The sequence below is a fragment of the Micromesistius poutassou genome (genome assembly GCF_964030765.1).
Source record: "Micromesistius poutassou genome assembly, chromosome: 11".
Taxonomy (NCBI): domain Eukaryota; kingdom Metazoa; phylum Chordata; class Actinopteri; order Gadiformes; family Gadidae; genus Micromesistius; species Micromesistius poutassou.
The window spans coordinates 13,956,146-13,972,622 of record NC_140281.1 but is presented as its reverse complement, the minus strand read 5'-3'; the positions used below and the strand labels follow the sequence as shown (position 1 = coordinate 13,972,622).

The window sequence follows — 16,477 nt, the reverse complement described above, 5'->3', positions numbered from 1 at the left end:
GAAAAAGCTCAATATTCAACTGAAATATTTGTACAATAAAAATAAATTGACTATAGAAAGTGATTTGGAGTTTGTCTTTGTCAAATGCTGCACATCTGAAAATAGGAGCGCGTTCTTTTTAATCAACGCTGACCAGCCAACCAATCACAGCTGTCGGGAGGTGGGTCCATGGTTGGTTGGGTTCCGGATATTTACGGAAAACATGCCGCAGAAAATAGTGAAACTCACAGTAAAGGACGTGAGGTTCCCCACGTCTTTGGAGCAACATGGATCCGATGCGATGGTAACTTATTACGACAGAACAATGCCGACACGGACACTTGCGGATGAACTGGACCCCAAAAGACGCGCTGACATAAGTTAATCAATAATCGATCACTTGACTTGTCCATAACTTTTTTTATTTTGTAGCATACAGATCCGGACTACTCCGTTGCGTACGTAGTTATCGCGACTGACAGTGGGATGAAAGGATATGGATTGACGTTTACTGTTGGAAGAGGAACTGAAGTCGGTGAGTTGAGTATTGGTTATTGAGCTCCCCCTGCGCGTGCACGAACTGCGCAGTTCTTCATTGCGATAAAGCGTGCGTGGTTGAAGTCATAGAACTGAAACAACGTGCCCATTTGAGTGTGTTTTTTCATAGTTAATAGTGTAAATAATTCATATTTATAAATATATTTTTTCATCAGTTGTCTGTGCCGTGAAGGCCCTCTCTGGTTTAGTTCTTGGGAAGACCTTGGAGGAAATAGTTGGCGACTTCCGTGGATTCTACCGTCTGCTCACCAGCGACGGACAAATGAGATGGGTACACACACACACACACACACACACACACACACACACACACACACACACACACACACACACACACACACACAGAGGTGACCCCAGTGACTCCATAAATCTGAGTTTAACAGCAACAGAAGTATGATAATGACAAAGATACAACAAACCCACATGTTGGACACGTTGGATAAAAGTGTCTGCTAAATTGCCAATTAATAGTAAGCTGAAACGTTATTTATCTGAACCAGATCGGCCCGGAGAAGGGTGTGATCCAGCTGGCCACTGCGGCCGTGCTGAACGCCGTCTGGGACCTCTGGGCCCGAGCGGAGAGCAAGGTAGGGTCATCAGAACCACTATGTTGTCCTGAGCAAAACCTCCTTTATATGCTGCTATGGGTGGGAGCGGGGAGACAGAACGCCACGACTAACCGTCCTTCATTATGTTGTATCCCCAGCCGCTGTGGAAGCTGCTCGTCGACATGGTCAGTAAACCTGCTCCTGTTCTGCTGTGTGAACTCACCTGGAGTGAAACCGTATTGACTGCTGTGTGTGTGAACACATCTGGAGTTAAACCGTTTTGGATGCTGTTCATGATCTGGAGTGTAACCGTATTGGAAGCTGTGTGTAAAGCCATTCTTAGTGAGGGTGTGGGATCCTGTGTGTTAGAGCCCAGAGCAGGTGGTGTCCTGCATCGACTTCAGATACATCACGGACGCTCTCACTGAGCAGGAGGCTCTGGGTGAGGCATGATACACTTTATTACATAACAGCTTACATCAGCTTACACAACAGTTTATTAAACGGGACTGAAATAAAGAAGCCCATTCAACTAATTATGATGTTTGATTTCTAAATCATCAGTCTTCTTTGTTGGTTTGTCTCTCTCACTCACTCTGACTTTCACTCGCACTCTGACTCACTCTCTCACTCAGACCTCCTCAGGAAAGCCCAGACAGGGAAGGCAGAGCGAGGTAAGCCCAGTAGGGAAAACATAAGTTTCAGTAATGACTACTGTGTCAGGGGCCCTCTTGAGGAGCCCTTACAGGGGGGTGAATGCTCCATTTTAAGACTGCACAGCAGTGGATGCATGTTTATTTTTAACACTGGACAGCAGAGGTTCGGCTCCTGACCGCGGTTTTAGATCTTAGATCTAAAACCCGACCAACATCTTTTAACTCGACCAACATCTGTCCATCATAATGTCCCAGTGAATGCATGCATATCTTACCATGCAAGCCCTGTCTACTCAGGGCTATGAAGCATCAGGCAGTCTTGTAGCATGAACAAGGTGCCCCCCCCCCCACCTTTCGTCCTCCCTCTCTCTCACTTGCACATGGACACTCAGGTGGGCACGTGAAGCCTGTATGGACAGTGAACGCTCTGTCCAATCAGTGATCGGCAGAGCAGCATCCCTTGATGTTGTTATCCTGGCGTTGTTATTTCGCCGTGGGGCTTGATGGGTGTAAATTAATGTTATAATTGTAGGCTATGTTGTCTAATAATGCTCTTGTGATTGCAAAGCTGTATTCCTCCCGTACCATGAGATGGCTCAGAATTAGGAATGTTTATTACCAGTCATAGGAACACGGCAAACTCAGCATCCTGATTTAGTTTTCAGCAGACTGCCTATCCATTCCACCCTAGATCAATTTTTACAGTTGGTTTATATATACAGAACCTTAAAGATGAAGTGAACTGAAATTTTAAGTTTAGTTGATATAACAGATGTATTGTCTGCCTTCTCATTGGTACAATGACTAAAATGGCTGAACTTCAAATTCAAATTCATCATCTGTATTTCTTTCTCTCTTCCCCCTGCCTTGCCAACAAAATGATTCGTGATTTACTAGTGTTTAAACCAAGGCATGTAAAGTAAGCCTATAACAGATTGTCGCAGCATGTTGACTTTAGGCTACGATTGCCAGAGATGTGTTGAAATGAACACGTCAATGAGTAAAGTAATGAGTAGATGACGTCTGACATATTGTACCAATTACATTTTATTTAGCAGCTATAAATCCAAAGCATAGGCCTACTCAAATCCTTGGTATTCGGCTGAGGGGAAAAGATCCCTAATATAGGCGACAGCACAGGATTGGATCGGAATTCTGTTCCTCTTTCCCAAATGCCCTCTCGCCCAAAGTGTGAACTGCCGGTATGCAGTCAACCTAAACAGTCTGAGAAAAGCATAAATATATAAACCAAGTCGCCCAGTCGCCAGTGTTACATATCCGCTATTTATGGGGCGCTCCAGCGTCTCAGCTCGGACGTCCCTTAAGCCCAGTTCAGACCAAAGATTCGCGACGCAACTCCTCGCGAGGAGATGGGCTGAGACGTTCTAAAAACGGGGCAGTTCACACTGTTGCACCGGGCGGCGACGGTGGGTGGTTTATAGCAACTGTGAACGCTCTGGCACAGCTGAGAGCCGCATCAGCATCACTTCCATCCTGCTAAAAAGTAATCTAACTTAGGTTTGCGATTAGTTTTATTTTTATTTTGGTTGAGAGTGGGCTAGAGTTGCAGTGTTTCGCCATTCTATACTACTTCTGCATTGTAGTAATTCGCTGGAGACCTTTTAAACCTAAAACTAAGGTTCTCTATCATCATTAAATATCCATAGCTTACAATTACAAATAAGCTATTTCTCATGATCCCAGAGGCTTATCAAGTGGTTGGGACCCCCTACTTTAGAGGTTGATGGTTCTATTCCTGGTTCCAGAGCAGCAGATGCTCAAGGAGGGCTACCCCGCCTACACAACCTCCTGCGCCTGGCTGGGATATTCCGACCAGCAGCTCACACAGGTTTCTACACCCCACATACCTCCAAGGCTGTGGTCCTATACCTACACCACTAAGTTAGGCTTTAGATGCTTTTGTGAATATGTATGTATGGTAGGGATGTAACGATACACAAAAGTCGCGATTCGGTACGTACCTTGGTTTTTAAGTCATGGTTCGGTATGTTTTTCGGTACAGCAGTTTTTATTATTTTATTTTTATTAAACAAATTGATTTTGATTTGATTCTTTAAATTGTATCAAACAAATGCCTTACACAAATGAAAAGACCTCAAATACAATTGAGGATAAAAACACAATAAAGTCCAGGACTTATTTCCATTGTCGTCCTCAACACAAAACATCAGGACAAGACGAGACACTCACAGTGTGTGATAATCAATAAAAACATAAAAAAAATATATATTTATTAATTTTTTCTGTACGTACTGAAATGAAACGTACATTGAACCGTTAGACCCGTACTGAAAAATGTTGGTACGAATACATGTATCGTTACACCTCTAATGTATGGTTTTTGAGGACATCCCCAATAACCTATTTATGATTCAGTGGACGTTTTTCATTTCATCAGACTACTAGATATATACATTTGTTCAGCAAAGATGTCCTCAGTAGGAGCCAACCCCTAATTCTGGCTGTTGTTTTAATGCCTTGCTCTACCAGTTGATATTGGCATGGAATCTAACCTGGTTGTTTTAATGCATTGCTCTACAGAGATGGATGCTTAAACTTTTCCCTCCAGGACAAATAAAACCTTAGACTTCCCCTCACCAGTGGGATTGTGGGTAATACACATGATGATTGTGATTATACAATGTCTGGCTCTTCTGTGTGTGCATGTGAAGCTCTGCACGGACGCCTTGGCCAGTGGGTGGAGCCGATTCAAGGTGAAGGTGGGGGCGGATCTAGAGGATGACGAGAGACGGTGCCGCCTGATTCGCCAGATGATCGGACCAGACAAGATTTTGGTGAGATTCATAAGATTTGAATGTATTATATTGTGTAATTTTGTAAAAAAATCAATCTCTGTATCTAGAACGATATAGTATTATATATTCATAAGAGTATTATATAGTATTATTATATGTTCATAAGGGTATACATTGTAAAATATTATAATAAGCTTAATGTTTAGCCTTTTTATTCTAATTCTAATTCTTCATTGCAACATTACATAGGATTATTTATAAGTGTATCATGTGCTCCATAATATGTCACATGATGTATATAATGTGGTATGCTAGCGGTTGACTGTAGGGCCGCTCTGTGTCAGATGATCGATGCTAACCAGCGCTGGGATGTGGGGGAGGCGATCAGCTGGGTGACCAGCCTGGCGCCGTTCAGACCGCTGTGGATCGAGGAGCCAACCTCCCCGGACGATATCCTTGGACACGCCACCATCTCTAAGGTCAGGTGTGTGTGTGTGTGTGTGTGTGTGTGTGTGTGTGTGTGTGTGTGTGTGTGTGTGTGTGTGTGTGTGTGTGTGTGTGTGTGTGTGTGTGTGTGTGTGTGTGTGTGTGTGTGTGTGTGTGTGTGTGTGTGTGTGATTTCTCTCTTGTGATAATAAATGTGTTTCAGGCACTGGCTCCTCTGGGTATCGGTGTCGCTTCAGGAGAACAGGTGAGGTTAGGCAATCATCATCCCAATGTTAACCAATAGAAAACCATTGTCATGTCAACCTTTAGAAAACAATTGCCAGCAATGTGACCAATAGAAAACTTAGTGACATGCTGTTAACCAATGGAAAGCCTAGTGACATGGGCAGCCTAGTGACATGGGCTGTGTCCCAATTCAGGGGTTGCATCCTTCGACGGACGCATTTGAAGACCGCATACGTCACAGTGGCGCGTCAAGTGCTGTCCCATTTCGAAGGGTCCTTCGAATGCGGCCGAGATATGCAGCCTTCGTTTCCCGGATTTGAAGGACGCATCGGATGCATCCTTCACGACCCAACATATCCCAACATTCATTGCACGTTGGATATTTTTTCAGAAATGGCACGGAGAGAGCGGAAGCAGCAGCTGCAGCGAATACATATTTAATGACAAAACTATGTAAAAACATTTTTTTAATATAAAAGTAAGTTTGGGACCATTTTAAATATGTAACTTTATTGTTAAAGTTCAATGACATTAACGCTAGACGTATAACGTTAACCTAATTAACGTTAAGCCAACGTCCTCTCTTCCTCTTCACTTGGTGGTGAATCTTCTCCCACTCCTCCAATAAAAGATAAAACATAACCAATACAATTATGATTTCTGGCTCCATATTTCTCCCCCGCTGTCCGGTTTGAACCGCAGCTGTCAGGGTTGCTAGAAGACAGGAGCGGCGCGTGGTCACGCAAGGTAAAGGACGTTAACGGCTGGTTACGCAATCCGGAAATGCTCCGTAGGCTAGACCGTCCCATTCCACAACACTCGTTCGGCCTTCGATGCAGCCTTCGCGGTCTACGAAGGCTGCATCCTTCGAAGGACGCATCCTTCGAAGGACGCAGCCCCTGAATTGGGACACAGCCATGCTCTTAACTAATAGAAAGGCTAGTGACATACTGTTAACCATTAGAAAGCCTAGTGACATGTTGTTAACCAATGGAAAGCCTCGTGCCATGCTGTTAACCAATAGAAAGCCTAGTGACATGCTGTTAACCATCACATAGCTTAGTGACATGCTGTTAACCAATAGAAACCCTAGTGACATGCTGTTAACCAATAGAAACCCTAGTGACATGCTGTTAACCATTAGGAAGCCTACTGACATGCTGTTAACCAATAGAAACCCTAGTGACATGCTGTTAACCCCTCCCTGCCAGTGCCACAACAGGGTGATGTTCAAGCAGTTCCTGCAGGCGTCCGCTCTGCAGTTCGTCCAGATTGACAGCTGCAGGCTGGGCAGTGTCAACGAGAACCTGGCTGTCCTACTCATGGCTCACAAGTTCCAGGGTAACAGCTTAACTTCACCCTAGCCCTTATTCTAACCCTCTAAGCCTGGCGCTTCCCACCCTAACCCTCCAAGTAAAACCCAAGATCCAAAACTCTAACTAGCCATACAACTAGCTCAGACTATATAACTAGCTATACACCTAGCTCCAACCCTCTAACTAGCTATACACCTAGCCTCCACCTCTGAGACCACCCAACCTACCCATGCCAACAAATGTATGCACTCATGGTATTGTCAGACTATAAGTTTTTTAACTATGTTATGAAGTTTTTTTTTCCAAAAGCCATTACCACCCTGAACTCATACATGCACTGACCTCATGCGCTTTACCCTCTGCCCTTTTTTTTCTGCACTATTTATTACTTTTTGTACGTTATTAGATTTGTATTTTCATATTCTACATGTGTATGCACTGGGAAGGAGATGCTTTCAACCTCATTGTACTATGTATAGTGACAATAAAAGGCATTCATTCATTCAACTCTCCTCCTCCTACTCCTAATCAGTGCCGGTGTGTCCTCATGCCGGGGGGGTGGGTCTCTGTGAGCTGGTTCAACACCTCATCCTGTTTGATTACATTTCCGTCTCAGCAGACCTCAACAACAGGTATTCGAAACCCCAACCCAGCAATCAGCCTGTAGCAGCATATAGCCCCAACACTGCACCTACAGCATATACCCCCAACACTGCACCTACAGCATATACCCCCAACACTGCACCTACAGCATGTAGCCCCAACACTGCACCTACAGCATATAGCCCCAACACTGCACCTACAGCATGTAGCCCCAACACTGCACCTACAGCATGTAGCCCCAACACTCAACCTACAGCATATAGCCCCAACACTGCACCTACAGCATGTAGCCCCAACACTGCACCTACAGCATGTAGCCCCAACACTGCACCTACAGCATGTAGCCCCAACACTGCACCTACAGCATGTAGCCCCAACACTGCACCTACAGCATGTAGCCCCAACACTGCACCTACAGCATGTAGCCCCAACACTGCACCTACAGCATGTAGCCCCAACACTGCACCTACAGCATGTAGCCCCAACACTCAACCTACAGCCCCAACACTCAACCTACAGCCTATACCTCCAACACTCAACCTACAGCCTATACCTCCAACACTCAACCTACAGCCTATACCTCCAACACTCCACCTGTAACTCCAACACTCAACCTGTAGCATATAGCCCCAACACTCAGCCTGTAGCACTATAACAAAGGTATATATAAATAAGGTCTAACACTAAACCCTCCTTTACGTTTTTCAGCAATTAAAAAGTGCTACGTTCACACACTGAGGATTAAACCTGGAGACCACCCTGGTCACATTACCTCACATTCTGCTTTGCTACACAGATCAGTCTAGAGTCTCTTATAGACCTATGGCGGCCCACATCGATCTCCTGAAATTGTCAATGCAATCGGGGCCAATCAGGGACTGTGTCATAGTTTATGTCAAATACAGGCTACTGCTGGCATAACAGTAATGTGCCTCCCAAGTCAAGTGTTCCTGCCTACTGAAATTGATGTGGGAAGTCCAGACTGATCCATGTGTAGTGAAACAGAATGTTGGGTCACGTGATCAGGATGGTCTCCAGGCTACCTGGGATTGACAGGGAGTACACTCTCAGCTCCTGCAGCTTCAACCTTTTAGCTCCTACACACAACCCTTACCCTTCCACTGCCAAACAGCAGGTTTGGCAGGTTCAGGTTCACACACTCACGATTGGATGTCCTCACATCTTGTGTGTGTTTGAATGTTTCAGGATGTGTGAATACGTAGACCACCTTCATGAGCATTTCACCAGCCCGGTGGTCATCCGCAACGCTCACTACCTTCCCCCCAAGGTAACTCACCCCTCCTCACACACCCACCTTACCTTTTTGGCCTAGCCTCCACACGATAAGTCCCATTTTCGGTCACTGGAAACACCTTCCAAGGTTGAGATTTGTCCAAACTCTGTTTTGTTTAATAGTGTGAACGGCTGAACAGATGTTTTTTGGAAATATGACCTTGATTTGCACCTTAGTCTACCCGCCTCTGTCTTTTATTAACAATAATGTAATGAAATATTGGGCAGTTCATCCCCAACTGTTTGTGCTTAAAGCTTTGTAAACAAGCCAAAGGAAGACTTGGGAATCGTAACTATTGTATGATTGGTCGTTCCTGCTTGTTGTGGAAATATTAATAACTATAATACACAATTATAAACCTTACATTAACCTTGTTTATATAATTAGTCAATCTAAAAGGAACCGTTTACATTCTCCTTGGACCTTAAGATACCACCCTTCCTCTCTCTAACTGAGAAAGGTTAAGGTAGTTCAGATTTGTCTCTCACTGAATGTATCCTTGGTAACTTTGCTGCCTGTACTTTCCCATGATCATGCTCTAATATTAAATCAAATATTTTGCTGGCTGACGTGTCCTAACAAGAAGTTTATCTTCATCACTACTTATGGTATAAAGTCGATAGAAGTCTGCGTAGCTAGGTCAAATACCAGCTTACGCAAACTAGTGGTATGCAACAATGATTAGTAAAGAAACCTTTAGCAAACACAACTTAGTAACCTTCGCTTAACCAACATTATGACTAGACTTTAGGATGTTAGCCTGGCGAGAGCCAGCACTCATACAGAAATGATCATTGCCTTGTAGAGGTCTGGGGTTTGTCCTCACTGGTTACTCTGGCTGTCCAGCAGAGACAGACCAATCAGAGGCTGCCGTTGTTCTAGGAGGCGGGTTTGAGTTGATGGTGCATGGGACGACAGGCAAGGTGCTCTTCCACCTCTGCTCAATTCGATTTTGAGCCTTACATTTCAACCACATGCAGATACAATTCATATAATTAAATATTATAAAAATGAAAACCGATTTTGATTTCTATAGCGTTTTTTTTTTTTGTAATTCTGATTGTATATTGAGTGTCCCCGGTAGCTTGCTTTGGATATAGTGTAAACGCCATGACAACACTCTGTCCCGTTCTCATGGACAGGACCCGGGGTACTCATGTGAGATGCTGGAGTCTTCTGTGGAGATACATAATTTCCCTGGCGGAGAGGTCTGGGCCAACCTCTTAGCCAAGGCTCCAGAGTAACCATGGGAAAACCTCTGGACACCGACCTTAGTGACCCGGGTCAAATGTGACTAACGAGTAGGGCTACGAATTGATTATACAATGTACTAACTGTGAAAATCCCTTCTCACAAGGAATGAAACTAAATGCAACAAACTGTATTAACAAAGTAAGAAGTTGATAATAAAGTGCTTTAATTTACAAAAAAACTCATCTGATATAAAATGTCAAAGGGCCATCTGCATCTTGATGGCGGGATGCGGATGGTAGTCACACATCTTAAAGTCTTCGGCTCTGAAGTCGTCGATTGACTCCACCTTCCGGAGGATCTCCAGCTTGGGGAACGGTCGGACCTCCCTCTGGAGCTGGGGAACAGGTCTCAGGTTAGACACAAGGCCCTGGACACGGAGGAGTCCTACACCTAGGTTTTGCATTCTGAACGTCAGCCCACCTGTTCTTTGAGTGGTTCGATGTGGTTGAGGTAGATGTGGGCGTCGCCCAGTGTGTGGATGAAATCTCCGGGCTGCAGGACAACAGGAACAGAAGGTGGTGAGATACAGCTTCCCATAATGCACAGTAATCTATTTTAGTCATTTGGCAGACCCTTTCATGCAAAGTGAGTGTATTCAGATGCATGTCATTAAGGAGCTGTCAGGGGTAAGGTAGAACAGTGGATTCTTGGAGTCGGAGACCCTGACCACTAGACTATCCTGTCAGAACACAGCCTCAGATGAGTGAATTCATAATTTCATTTTGCCCCACATCTTGTATCTGCCACTATTTTCTTTTTCACATTCTGTGTCTCTGTATTTGTTGCAATGTGCCTGTGTTCAGTGAACCCCTCCTGGGGATGTGTTCAAAGGCTGGAAGATTGGAGAAGCCAGGGTTTAAACTGAAAAGGAATGGCCAAGACCCCCGTTTTATGACCCCTTGAGGATCAGTCGATAGATTACCATCTGGTTAACCAATGCTTTAGTTCTATTGGGGGACAGAGCGGCTCTCAGAATCCTGACTGTAAACGGTATATAACTCCTCGCTCCTAGCCAATTGTAGGTTTTATTTTTAGTTGTATGTTACTGTACCGTTATTGCCCAAATATATGACCATATTTGTTATAAGTTTGGATGACTATTCTACCCAGTTTGGTCAGATTATGATTCACTTGGTCCGGAATTCCCACCACAGCCGCCGCCCCCTCCTCACCTTGAGGCCGGTGACGTGGGCGATCATGTAGGTCAGGAGGGCGTAGCTGGCGATGTTGAAGGGCACGCCGAGGCCCATGTCCCCGGAGCGCTGATACAGCTGGCAGGACAGCTCGCCGTCATTCACGTAGAACTGGCACAGGGCGTGGCACGGGGGCAGGGCCATGTTGTGCAAGTCTGAAGGAACACAGCAGGCGGCGTCAGACAGGAGGACATCACTACTACAACATAGTCAGACTCTCCACTTACTTCTTATTTAAATGTACAAATTTTCACTCTTCTGGAAGCCTGGAATTGGCCATCAGCTATTGATACTTGGGTGGGTGATGATGTCATATTAAAGTGACCTAATGTGTGTGGTGATGACATTTTGTAACGGCAATAGTGTGTGTGAGGTGTGATATATTACAGTGACAGTGTGCGAGTTGTGATGACTTATTACAGCTGCCATGTGCGAGTGGTGTTGATGACCTCATATCACAGCGACCATGTGCCAGTGATGGTGATGACATCATCGTACAGCGTCCGTGAATGTTGGACCTCATTACCTCTGGGGTTCCAGGCGCACATGATGATGCGGCGGTCCTCCGGGTTGGTTCTTATGGTGTCCACGACCTTCTGCAGCTGGTCCACGCCCTGACCCGAGTAGTCTGCACACACAACCACACAGCTATCAATGACATGTCACAGCACCCTCATATAGATCTCACTGATCGTAGTTATTAAGGAGCAGGTAGGGGATAGACAGTACAGAGACAGGTCATTAAGGAGCAGGTAGGGATTAGAGGGTCATCTTGCTCAGGGATGTCTACAGGTCGACTAGACATTGGAGATTGAACCCAGAACCTTTCAGCTGGGAGTCTTAACACCCTCACCTTGTGGATCACATTGCTGATGTGATTTAGAGATATACAATGTCTAAATACTCAAACAAAAGTGCATTTACACAAGAGAAGAGGAAATCTGCATTAAGGTATAGCTAGTGGTTAATACCTGAGTGCATGTCTGTATTCAGACGTGTACGAGGAGCGATAGCTAGTGGTAATACCTGCGTGCATGTCTGTGTATTCTGCACCAGAATGCCTCCACTGGAAGCCATACACAGGGCCCAGGTCCCCCTCCTCCCGCTCCTTGAAGCCATTTTTATCCAGGAATTCCCGGGAACCGTTGGCGTCCCAGATCTTCACCCCCTTCCCAGACAGCTCCTTGGAATTCGTGGAACCCTGGACCACCGCAACAAAACGGAACAGTTACAACCACGCCGCTCGTGGTTGGACAGAAAACACCCAAGGTAAATAACGGAGGTATTCTTTCTCACCTTGATAAACCATAACAGTTCTTCAAGGATTCCCTTCCAAAACACCCTCTTGGTAGTCAGGAGGGGGAACTGGTCTGAACATAAAGAAACGGGTAGACATGTCAAAGAGGGTCAGGATGTTAAACAGTAACTGTAACCAGGGTGCGATTTGTTGGGGGGGATGGGAGGGATCATCTCCCTGTTTTTTTTTTTTACATCCCCCCCCTCTGGTTTTATGACAAATCGCACCCTGACTGTTAAGTAATGTTACTTGTTATTCATTCAGGGTTCATTCAGTCTAAAATAGCAGGCGTAATTGAGTCCATGTTTATCTCGTATCTTTATCATACCGTGGTGCATTTAGATCGAGATTTGTACCAGGATCAGTCCATCAATAGCACTACTTTTTAACTAACGACATCACCTAGCATCTACAATTAGTAATGTTAGTACGTTCACACCAAAAGCTGAAAGATGCAAAATCGCCGAATAGCTCAAAACGCAACGCAGTCAAAAATATTTACAGCTCAAATCGCTCATTCGAACCTTCGGTCTTGTTTTTCCATTTAAAGGAGCTGAGGCAAGTGCCGCTGCCAAGCCACAAAAACTAGATAGTCACAAGCTTGGTCAATAGAAAAAGAATAATAAGCTTAAATACATGAAACACTGATTAACTAATTAATGGAGCGATTGCTTATATGCTAGACTATAGCCTATTTGATTGCGCGCGCGCTCGCTCATAGATCTCCGAAAACATGACCGCAACACAGAGAAAAACGCCAGTCAAATTAGCATAAACATATTTGTTTGAGGAGTGAATTTGCTCCAAAATCGATTTGTTTGCTGACAGCCTGCGGTGGAATTGTGGACAGGGGGCATCAAAATTGGCCCGTGTAATAAGCAACGCCTTCAAGGTGGGAACGGTCATGCAGTTCCTCTCGTCAGTCCAAGTATTGTTCATTATGGAAAATATCCGCTCAACGAGAGCATTTGTGCCAGGCAGACAGTGACACACTAACCTGACTCTCGCCAGATGAATTTCGTTCCGCCTGGCTCCACTCATCCATCTGGGATCGCTCCCGTTGGGAGGTATTTGGGGACTACCAGAAAATGGTAGAGCCAATCAGGACCGCCGGGCGCGATTTTTATAGATGTGACGTAGCGGAGAAGCGACTGTTTTGAGCCAGACGGCTCGCATCGAGGAAGCAAGCGTCACGGGTTGGTTTCGATGTGAGTGGTTGAAGTAGCACGTCAATAAAGATGACGGACAAGGTTTGTCCAATCATATGCAAGGATTTTTTGTAAGGCCCAGCCTTCTAAAGCACCTCTTCAATGGAGCGATCCCAGATGGATGAGTGGAGCTAGGCGGAACGAAATTCATCTGGCGAGAGGCAGGTTAGTGACACATGGCAAACTGACAAATTAGACATTTTTGTAGGAAATCTCCCTGCTTCTGAAACGCGAACATCTTTTTTTCGTAGGATGGTAGGGGCACGTACCGCCTTTTTCGCCTCTGATTGGTTAGAAGGGCTCTAGACCTCTGAAGAATAAGTCCCGCCTCCGAGGCTCCCGTTTCCCTCGGCCAAATGTCGATGGGAAATAACATGGGGTTTATGAATGATCGTCCATAACAAACTCTGTAGGTGGCGAATAAGTAAAAGCTGCGTCGCGTTTTCAACTACAACCTTTTTCCATCTGGTTTCCACTTGAGTTTTGGATTGTCGGGCCATTAAAGTAGTAAACGAGTATTAATGCTAACCGGGAGCTAGTTACAATCTGCGCTGACTTTATACGCCATCCTTGTTAGGGAGGAGGGAGTGCTCGCCACCAGTCACAACCTACCATGATGGTTATGTCACACGTGATTTCAGTGGTGTATAAAACTTATTCACTGGCGAGGTTCAGCCTCTTTTCTCCACGACTTGACTTTTTGGTTTGACCGTGATACGAGTTTGTTGGCGGTTATTGAGATTTTGATCGATTTGATCGATTTCACACATGAACGAGCAGCGTTGGCGCCACCTCCATAGGCGGGCTCTGGTGCCACTGTCGGTGAAGACAAACTATGAAACATTGCCGTTGCTATGCAACCTTGACTGGGAGAGTCGTGACGTATTAAGTCTGCGCAGACCCGCGTTAGCTTACAATCCAAAACCCAAGTGGAAACCAGATGGAAAAAGGTTGTAGTTGAAAACGTGACGCAGCTTTTACTTCTTCGCTACCTACAGAGTTTGTTATGGACGATCATTCAAAACCCCCATGTTATTTCCTAGACATTTGGCCGAGGGAAACGGAAGCCTCGGAGGCGGCACTTATTATTCAGAGGTCTATGGCGCAGGGTAGGCTGTCGGCTAGCGCTGCGCGGGCATTTAGAAATTTCTCATTCATAGCTCATTGACTACTATTGCTAGCTCATTCATAGAGTTGAGCTGTTTTCAACTCTCATTTACAGCTTTACAGCTATCGCTCCTATCGCTTTATAGCTTTTGGTGTGAATGCCCAGTAAGGCTTTGTTTTTCCTTGAAGACCACATGGAAGTCATATCCCCCCACTCGTGTTATTCTTGTCCGCTCCAGTATCTCCCCTGCTATGTTAGCCTGGATCATCCGCTGTCATAATGGAGAAACTAATTAAATCTTTCAGAGAATGATGTGTGTGAACACAATACTCACCTCGTAGACTGTATCTGGCCTGGGAGCCGAACACAGACAACACTCCTGTGTCCGTCCGGTCCCCCTTGCGGTTCCCGTGCTTCATGATGTATCTTACTTGGTTCAGATAAACCCGTTCATCACTGAAGGAACCCTCCTGGTAGTCCGCCGCATTGCTGTCCTGCTTCTCCCGGATTTCCATGTCTTTCTGTTTATTTTCAGTGTTTAGTTGAGGCATTGAGAAACCTAAGAAGTGCTTATACTTAGGTGCTCGGCTTGTAGCTTATGATTTTCGCGCGTGTAACTTCAAACTTGCGTATATATAGGGCCGCCCTCGCGGAAATGTGATTGGTGTCCTCCGACCAGAGCGCGAAAATCAAATTCGCGCGCGGGATGGTTTGTTTTGTTGACTGTTTTCTGTTCAGCTCATGAGAGGGGTCTGTGGGGTATTCCAAGAACAGAGGTTTAACAAACACAGAGTTAACGCTGAACTCTAGGTTGATTGACCCTGTGCCGACTAACCCAGAGCTGTCGGTTCCACCGCACCGGTTATGAATTAGTTCAATCAACACGGGAATCCTTATCAAAATGACGAAACGGGCCGCATATTTTATCGATCTCGAGCAGAAATTCAAAGTGGACATGATATTGCTATTCAAGGTACTAATTATATAATTTTTCCTCCCTCAGCAACTAAAGAATAAAATGATGGAAGAAAACAGTGTTTGGTGTGTTGTTTTTTAAATTGAAATGATTTCTGCAAATGTGGTCTCGCATCCTTTATCCAGCCCTTACAACCATTTGCGGAATGTGTTCCTCCTTGAGGAACGGGTCAAAGAGGGGAGGCATCTCTTTGCGCAGAGTGGATATATTGTGGAGGACGGCGCAACAATCACATCGCATGCCCGTTCCGGACAAATTCTTAGTCCACGTAGGTATTGGAATTTGGACTTCAATATCCCGAATGTATTTTCAATCTTAACGCGGGTTCTGCTGTGTGCCAGGTTAAATGTTGTCTGTGGTCCAGGAGCGGGATTAGGATACTACGGGTTGATGAGCGTTGGGAGGCATGGATACCCTCGTCGCAAACTAGTGGTACAACAGTAGAGGTCTCGGGGGTTTGTCCTCGCTGGTTGCTCTGACTGTGTCCAGCAGAGACAGACCAATCAGAGGCTGTCGTTGTTCTAGGAGGCGTGTTTGAGTTGATGATGCAAGAAACGACAGGCACGGTGCCGTTTCGCCTCTGCTCAATTACATTTTGAGCCTTACATTTCAACAACATACAGATACAATTCATATCTAATTAAATATTATAAAAATGAAAACAGATTTTGATTCCTATAGCAGTTTTTTCTTTGTAATGCTGTATATTTGAGTGTCCCCGGTATCAAAGTAAGTAGGTTGCTTTGGATATAGTGTAAACGTCATGACTACAATCTGATGAACGTTCTGTCCCGTTCTCATGGACAGGACCTGGAGTAGCCTACTCGTGTGAGATGCTGGAGTCTTCTGTGGAGACACATAATTTCCCTGGCGGAGAGGTCTGGGCCAACCTCTTAGCCAAGGCTCCAGAGTAACCATGGGAACACCTGGACACCCACCTAAAGGCCCATTCACACCCTACGGTAAATACGGATACGGACGCTTTCGTCCCGGAGGTCGTTTCGTCCGTCAGTGGGTCCGTCGCCTCTGAGCTTACGA

At 45.3% G+C, this 16,477-nt stretch overlaps 2 protein-coding genes across 2 annotated transcripts; one reads left to right on the top strand and one right to left on the bottom strand.

The window, feature by feature from the left end:
* The first annotated feature begins 181 nt into the window (after positions 1-181).
* On the top strand, positions 182-9,786 carry enosf1 (enolase superfamily member 1). The gene is made up of 15 exons (XM_084474952.1): positions 182-283; positions 412-514; positions 693-808; positions 1,038-1,124; positions 1,244-1,270; positions 1,455-1,527; positions 1,721-1,759; positions 3,508-3,590; positions 4,435-4,557; positions 4,863-4,997; positions 5,168-5,209; positions 6,402-6,531; positions 7,039-7,138; positions 8,316-8,397; positions 9,546-9,786. The coding sequence occupies exons 1-15, from the start codon at positions 203-205 to the stop codon at positions 9,645-9,647; spliced, it is 1,323 nt and encodes a 440-aa protein (XP_084331078.1). The 5' UTR covers positions 182-202; the 3' UTR covers positions 9,648-9,786.
* A 13-nt stretch (positions 9,787-9,799) lies between these two features.
* On the bottom strand, positions 9,800-15,205 carry LOC311355218 (thymidylate synthase-like). The gene is made up of 7 exons (XM_084474953.1): positions 14,798-15,205; positions 12,147-12,220; positions 11,877-12,051; positions 11,377-11,478; positions 10,830-11,005; positions 10,078-10,149; positions 9,800-9,991 (listed from the first exon to the last, which is right to left on the bottom strand). Exons 1-7 carry the CDS (start codon positions 15,012-15,014, stop codon positions 9,854-9,856), a joined length of 954 nt encoding a protein of 317 aa, XP_084331079.1. The 5' UTR covers positions 15,015-15,205; the 3' UTR covers positions 9,800-9,853.
* Positions 15,206-16,477: the final 1,272 nt, after the last annotated feature.